Raw genomic sequence first — 8,353 nt, 5'->3', positions numbered from 1 at the left:
CTTTTTTCGTCTCCGCCTCCTTCGTCATCGCAGTTATCTCCCTTGGCAGTGCTGCTGTTCATTTCTCAATCATGGCTGCGGTCTATCGATCTGCAATCAAAGCGCTTGACAAGTTGGTTCCGCCACGAATGGTTCCGTTATGGAACCATCCTGCAGGTTAGTGAATACTTTCTTTCCCTTTGTATAACATTACATACACTCACCTTCTCCGCCTCTATTCCCGGTGGAAGCATTCGTCGAAATCAACAAACTCATTTAAAAGCAAATAAACTCGGATCAGCAATCAATACTCAATCATCGGCTTCGAACAATATTGAATAATATTTCCATTTGCATTTGTGCACATCCAAAATAATATTTCTATGTGCATTTGCTTGCACATCCACAATATGATGTGAGGGGAATTTGGCTTCTATTTCTAGCAATTGCATAGAGATTCATGTGTCGTTTTGTTTTACATCTGCTTTTGACTTGTAATTTAAATTATTTATTGATTTTGGAAGAATGAGAAGCAAAGATATGACTTCGATAGGATTTGAACTCAAAACGTAAAATAACAACAAAATACCTGCGACTGTCCGAGTCTGCGCGATTAGTTTGTTTGGGCGAAAAGCGGAGCGGAATTACTTTTATTTGCTGCTCTGTCCCCTTCAGGGGCAGCGAACACTAATTCTAGCAGTTGAGAGGGTTTCTATTTTACCTTGAAACGACAGAAAAATTACTGCATCGCTATTTTGTAACCTTGGAAATATCATTGACACCATTCTTTGTGTTTAAATTTTGTTGTTGTTCTAGTTTTCATTGATTTATTGTTATTATTTAAATTGCAAAATGGTTGTTAATTTATTTAAAACGTATCTAAAGATAATATTCATCATTCAAATCATCTTTTATCGCACACACAAGACACACACGGACGTGTTTTGCATTAAACTATCGTGTCTACGCACACACACACACACACACACACACGGGAACATGTGTAGTTTAACAAGTTAGGGCGAACCCCACGCCTCAGTTCTATGCAAATAAAATTATCTCAGATTTATTTTCACAGACCAAATGGATCCATCTTCGTAATTGGGAAACACTTGGGTCGAAATACTGGCTCCGCCCATGTTACCTATGAATTTACGCTCGTCGGTCGAGACCTAAATACATAGAACGGGAGTGATGTACTGACATATTCATGATGGAGAAAGAAGGCCAGACAATTTGTGACTGTGCATCTCATTATCACAATAATCTCAGATTTCTGTTTGTGTATTTACTAATCCCGTTTCTATGTCATTCATGTAGAACAACTGAAAAGTTATGGAGGTATGACCTTGAAAACTTTGACACAAACAACGTTATTATACCTGACATAAATAAAATCCTTCCACTTTGTTCAGTGACATCTTAACGCATGGGCACACTAGGGAGTTACCCAGGGACCTCACATATCTAGGAATCCCATACTAATCTATACTCCAGTTGTGTATATAGGGGCCCCTGTACATTGCTTGGTAACAAAGTAGTGTGTCTAGTGGGAGAGCGTAAGTTATCAATGGAGTCCATCCTTCTCTCATCTTTAGTATCACAAGTTTCCTTTTCAAATATTCTGTTGCAACATACAATGCTAATGGGGCCTCACTTCGATGTTTTCTTTAAATAATCAGTGAGGAAGAGCTCTACGAATGGCCCTTGAAGGGCTCTCCAAGACAATGAGACTGATTGTAGGTCAACGTCTGGGAAGAAAGCACTGGGCCTGGGAAGAAAGTGCAAGGCCCTGGGCATGAGGATAGAAGAGGCAAAGAGTGTAGGATGATTGTGTGTTTGTAGCAACAGCACCCTCTTACATGTGGAATAGTACAGGGTGGCCCAAAAGTAGCTTTACAGTTATTCAACTATCTCTTTTGCATTCATATATTAACAGTTTATATCTTAATTATAAAAAAAAATATGAAACTATTATTCAACAAGATGGAGCACCTCCACATTATGCGTTGACAGTAAGAGAGTTACCTTAACCAAGCCTTTCCACAGCGTTGGTTTGGAAAACAGGGCAGCGTGGAATGGCCTCCACGTTCACCTGACCTGACACCAATGGAGTTCTTTTTATAGGGTGTTGTAAAGAACAAGGTTTATGAGAAGAATCCCAAAACAGTAAATGTATTAAAAGATTTCATTTCTGATGCATTCACTGAAATTGATGGAGATTGGAATTTGAGCCGCACTGTGTGTCCGAGTGCCTTCGTGATAACTGTAAACCTACTTTTGGGCCACCCTGTATTTCATTGTGGGTCTCCACTAAGGTTTGTAGAGGGTGAGTAGTTGGCTGAAGAGATGAAGTATTTTTCTAGCCTTAAAGAGAACAGCCAGTCTATGATCTATTCCAAGATGCACTTCTCTCTCAAACTTTTCTTCTTCATAATGACCTACTTAGAGTCACTCCTCTGCAGACAACACTTGTCTCCCCCACTTTCTGCACATAAGTATCATCCATATGCATTATTCTCATCTACTGTTACTGTCTCTAATTGTTTTTTCAGCCAACCTCATGCTAGATTCCCAGCAGTCGTGCACTTGTTCCACTCTTCTAGCATAAAACATTTCTATGGCTCCTTCACTGCTTATAACTCCAATCTGCTAAATCGATGGGCAACAACTGCTGGCCTAGATTTTATTTGATTTTATTTTATTTTAGTTATTTATTTTTTTTACATGTTTCAGTCATCTGACTGTGGCCATGCTGGAGCACCGCCTTTAGTCAAAGAAATCAACCCCAGGACTTATTCCTTGTAAGTCTAGTACTTATTCTATCAGTCTCTTTTGCCGAACTGTTAAGTTTCGGGAACATAAACACACCAACATCGGCTGTCAAGCAATGGTGGGAGGACAAACACAGATACAAATACAAACACAGATACAAATACACACACACACACACACATATATATAACGGGCTTCTTTCAGTTTCCGTCTACCAAATCCACTCACAAGGCTTTGGTCGGCCCAAGGCTACAGTAGAAGACACTTGCCCAAGGTGTCATGCAGTGGGACTGAACCTGGAACCATGTGGTTGGGAAGCAAGCTTCTTATCACACAGCCACCGTTTGAGTTTGTTTCCAACTTATGTTTTTTTATTTGTTGCTTCTGTTTTGTGTACCCCTGTGTGAAATGTACCCATGCTGGCCCCTGGTAAAAGGCATCCAGTACCCTCTGTACAGTGGTTGGCATTAGGACACCCAGCTGTAGAAACCATGTCAAATCAGACGAGGAATTTATCTATAAATATAATATGTGACAATTAGTTGGTTGTCATAATAAAACACAGCGTTTTGTCTGAATAACTGATGAGATGCTGGGGCAGACTTCAGCCCCAGTATCCGAAACTCTGAGTTTTATTATGTCAACCAACTAATTGTCACATATTATATTTATATATATACACTCTCTGAGTGGTTGGCGTTAGGAAGGGCATCCAGCTGTAGAAACTCTGCCAAATTAGATTGGAGCCTGGTGTTGCCATCCGGTTTCACCAGTCCTCAGTCAAATCGTCCAACCCATGCTAGCATGGAAAGCGGACGTTAAACGATGATGATGATGATGATGATGATATATGGTTTATACATATATGTACATTTATACAACAGGTTTCTTTCAGTTTCCATCAACCAAATCCACTGACAAGGCTGTGGTAGGACTGAACCTGGAATCTTGTGGTTGAGAAGTAAACTTCTTACCACACAGCCACAATTTATTTGCAAAACCCCAGCATTGTTCTTCATGCTCTTCAAGCATTTTCTATACAATTAAGGTTTTTACTCTCACGCTTCCTCATCCTGAACCCAATTTCCTTTCCTTGCACATCGTCATCTTTGTTCACACTGAATTCTCCATGTTTCATTGATTGTGAATCCATAATTTCATTTCTTTCCGAACAAACTCCATTGATTTTTATTCTTGCTTTGTTTATGTTTACTTTAATAATAACTTTTCCTGTTTTCTTCATTCATGTATCATTTTTACAGTCTGTGGTGGTGGTCCATTCTGGCACTCAGCTACTTGGTTGCTGAGTTGTTTCGTATACTCAACATCATCATCATCATCATCATCGTTTAACGTCTGTTTTCCTTGCTAGCATGGCTTGAATGGTTTGACAGGAGGTGGCAAGCCAAAGAGAGGCTCCAAGTCTGTTTCGGTTTGTTTTCTATCACTGGATGCCCTTCCTAATGCCAACCACTTCACAGAATGCACTGGGTACTTTTTATGTGACACCAGCACTTGTGCTTTTTATGCACCTGTCCTAGTGTGTAGCATGTGGTTTGTAACTAATTATGTCTTTTCTGATTAGTTACCACTGTGTAGTGTCATGGGGCAGGGGTAGCTGAATAGTTAAGCTGACAGTGTTACTGGTGATGCCTGTCTACAAATAACATGGGAGGCACCAATATCACCGATTACCTATAAATCAAAACATTAAAAAAAAAGGACAATCTGTTATTGGTCCCAGTACTCGCTTGTAAACGTCTTACCTTTAATACAAATGGTAATCAGAGTATTGAGTTACATTTTATTAAATGTGGATTTGGTGGGGACTGAACCCAGCAGGCAAAGTAGAGTTTGACTGCTGGGGTCGCTCTGGACCCATTCTGCAACCTGCCCTTTTATTGAAAAGACGCAAAGCAATTTGAAGGAATTTTTCAAGAAAAGGATGTATCTTACTAATCAAGAAATATGATCATTTCATGACTTTATAATTGATTTCTTTTTCTATTAATTGTAGGTCCTAAGACTATTTTCTTTTGGGCACCAGCTTTTAAATGGGTAATGTATTGAATTTATTTTCTACTGCCAAAGCAGAACGTCATTGATAAAAATGTTCTACAAGAACTGATGTGAATTCTTAAAAGTTTAACGAAAAGACAGGTAGCTGTGGCACCCTTTCTCAATGAGGGAAAATAGGATGGCGAATTCATTTATTCTTTTATTCAGAGGTGAGATTTCATTCTATTGCTACTCCAAATTTGCCTTCACTGTCATTGTTCCTCATGAAGAAGAAATGGTGACTGTAATGGAAACTTGAAGTAATGGCAGAGTGGTGTCTCAGCTTCATATAAATGAAGGGACCAGCCAAAGGCTTGTGTTTGTGCCCCACCTCCAATCGCCTCCTTTCTGCACCTTCTCTCCCCTCACACATCTACCACAACCCCCACCCCAGAACCTTCTCTTTGTTTCAGTCACCTCAGTCCTGCTCACTCACCCAGTCCAAACTTCTGTACCACCTCATTCATTCCCTCCACCCCCAATGGCCTTCAAGGACCCTGTCCTCACACACATCTCTCTCACTATCACTCTCCTTACCTTACTTTCCAACTCGAGTATCCATGTATCTACTCTGCACCAAGACACCTCTCTCTGTCCCAATATACTTTTAATCTCTCAACTGGCCCAAAATTAGCCCCCACCCCAATACTACTCCCACTCTCAGCTGAATGGTGTGTGGTGATCCTGTCAGTGCCATGTAAAAAGGACCAGTACACTCTCTGAAGTGGTTGGCGTTCAGAAGGGCATCCAATGGTGAACACCATACCAAAGCAAACTGTGGAACTTGTTGCAGCTCTCCGGCCTTGCCAGCCCCTATCATACCATCCAACATGACAGCATGGAAGATGGACATTCAGTGATGATGATGATGACAATTACTCTCATAATGGAATTAGTAACAAGTCCTCATAAGCAAGAAAACAGACAGGCCTCCACCCACTTCAGGTAAATGGCCTTGCTCAGTATGTAAGAAAGATGTGAAAGGAAACTTGTTGCGATGTTCCTGGTGCTGCCAGAGAGATACACAAGCAGTGCATCAGAATAACAGAAAGTCAAAGAAAGAAAAGTAGTGTTTCTCTGTGGAAGATGGGCAGGAGCAAAGAACAGTGAGGGTACATGAGAAATCAATCTTTGCAAACGCCCTGGGGGTGTTAGTTTTTGTTACCTGGATGATCTAATTAGCAGTGGTGGAGGATGTTCCAACAGTATAGCTGCTAGAATAAGGATTGGATGAAGAAGGTTCAGAGAGCTGTTACCTCTGATTGCAACAAAAGGTCTCTCTCTCTCTCTCTCTCTCTCTCTCCCCAACTGAAAAACAGAAAGTATGATGCTTAGAGTGGAAGGGAATGGATGTGCAATGTCAGTGTGTGCGTGTATGACAAAATGCTGATGTACTGAGAGAGAAATTATGCATCAGAGAAATCAGATGTAATGTGCAGGAGAAAAAAACAGGACTCTGCTGGTTTGGTCATGTGATGTGTCTGGATGAGAACAGTTGCATAAAGAAGTGCTGGTTCCATCAAGTGGAAGCAAAAGGGGAACTCAGAAAGACATGAGATGAAGTAGTGAAAGCTGATCTCAAGGGTACTAGCACAAAATCCCATGGGATATTGTTCTTTCTTTACAATAGAAATGTTATAGGAAAGTGAAATTTTTAAAAAAAGTTTTAAATATTTATTAGTTGATTTTTTTGTTTTAAAATTTGTCCTGTGGGGTTATGTCCTGATATCAAACTCAAGATGCTGAGCCTCACAGACAAGATAACAAAGGATCAAGACCATTGACAGTTTTCTGTTCAAATATGGGATTCTAAAAACATTTTTTCAATGCTTGTACTTGTCGGGTGCTATCATACTACCCTATTCAGCTTTCTCCACATCTCATTTCCCTACATGCTTGGTGCCAGCATTCCCCACATCTCATCTTCCCCATATGCTAGGTGCTGTCCCTACACCCATACTGCCCTGTCAAAACTAATTTCTGTGTGTCAGTGTGTCACACTTTGACCCCGTTTCTCTCACTATTCAGTGACACTTCTACTGTTGATAATGTTTTATTAAAAGTAGTAGTATTGATAGTGGCAGTGGGAGTAATAATAAGAGAGGAGAAAGAGGGACTAAACACTGAATTCATTTTCTTAGTACCACCACCATCGCCACTATATCTGCCATACACACACCATTCAGACTTCTGACATCACCACCATCACCACTGTCTTTCACATCGCTTACTCTTACCGGGTCCAAGGCTTAATGAAGAGCCTTCCACAGGAGCTAGCTTAAAAGCTGCCCTATTGGATGGCTTTTATGCTAGCATTTAATGTGTGTGTGTGTGTGTATATACATATATATAATAAAAATAGGTTTCAAAGAAAAAAGACTACACATTATATAGATAGGGGAAAAGTAAAAAGAAAACAAAGAAAATGCACATTAGATATAAAAAAAAAGGTTACATCTTGACCCGGAAATGAAAATCAAAAAAATATACTGGAATGGGTGTAAAACAATGTGTAGGAAACGAATTTGAAAAAAAAGATGCGCGCAAAGCAACGAGAGGGTGGGGAGAGGACTTCGGATAATTCACAAGATCCGAGTTTTTCCCTTGTAATTTTTAGGAAAATGGGTTTTTTTTTTTTTATGAAATTTTATAGAAATACCTTTCAAACGGCAAACATTACGATTATAAAGAAATTTGCGTGGAAAATCTTTTCCAAGGGTGTGGAGAGAGGACTTCAAAAAATTCACAAGATCCAAGCTTTTCCCTCGTAACTTTTAGGAAAATGGACTTTTAAACTAGTCTATAAATTAAAACTGATCCCATAAAAACAAAAAAAATCAGTGACAGGCAGTCTGTAACAATGTATATCTTCTTGATAATTTAGTAACTTCTATGCTGGAGTGAAGACAGCATGATGTAATGGTTGCATTGTTCAGTTAAATGGAGCTGCATGAAACGATCGTACTGCATTACCTCTGGATATCCCTGTAGCGTATTTTGACTTCTTTCTCTAGACAGACAGACAGACAGACAGAGAAAAAGTAATAACGAGTGAATGAGAATAATGACGAAGGGTTAAAAAAGCGTAAAAATGAAAATGAAACAAAATTGAAGGCAAAACATTAAAAATTATTGAAAGAGGGTAGAAATAAACACTACGTAGAGTAGTAGTAATACTACGCTAGGATATCTGTAGAAAGTTGAATATGATTTCGGAATATAGGGAGGAAAAATTCGGATCTTGGGAATTTTCCGAAAGTCCTCTCCCCACCTCAAGATTTTCCCCACAAATTACTTTATAATCGTAATATATGCCGTTTGAAGGTATTTATATAAAATTTCATTGAAAAAACAAACAATTTTCCTAAAAGTTACGAGGGAAAAGCTTGGATCTTGTGAATTTTCTGAAGTCCTCTCTCCACCCCCTTGGAAAAAATTTTCCACACAAATCACTTTAAAATCGTAATAGTTGCCGTTTGAAAGGTATTTCTATAGAATTTCATTGAAAAAAACCCATTTTCATAAAAGTTACGAGGGGAAA

At 39.3% G+C, this 8,353-nt stretch overlaps 1 protein-coding gene across 1 annotated transcript in view; it reads left to right on the top strand.

The window, feature by feature from the left end:
* Positions 1-6: 6 nt before the first annotated feature.
* The window catches only part of LOC106870757 (mitochondrial pyruvate carrier 2), a 16,017-nt gene continuing 7,670 nt past the window's right edge, over positions 7-8,353 (top strand). Inside the window, exons 1-2 of the mRNA XM_014916953.2 lie at positions 7-156; positions 4,772-4,812. Coding sequence (XP_014772439.1) covers positions 72-156; positions 4,772-4,812 — 126 coding nt within the window. The 5' untranslated portion in view covers positions 7-71. The remainder of the gene's footprint in view (positions 157-4,771; positions 4,813-8,353) is intronic.

Source organism: Octopus bimaculoides, chromosome 2, assembly GCF_001194135.2.
Source record: "Octopus bimaculoides isolate UCB-OBI-ISO-001 chromosome 2, ASM119413v2, whole genome shotgun sequence".
Taxonomy (NCBI): domain Eukaryota; kingdom Metazoa; phylum Mollusca; class Cephalopoda; order Octopoda; family Octopodidae; genus Octopus; species Octopus bimaculoides.
Note: the sequence above shows the minus strand (reverse complement) of the source record. Positions and strands in the feature narration are given on the sequence as shown.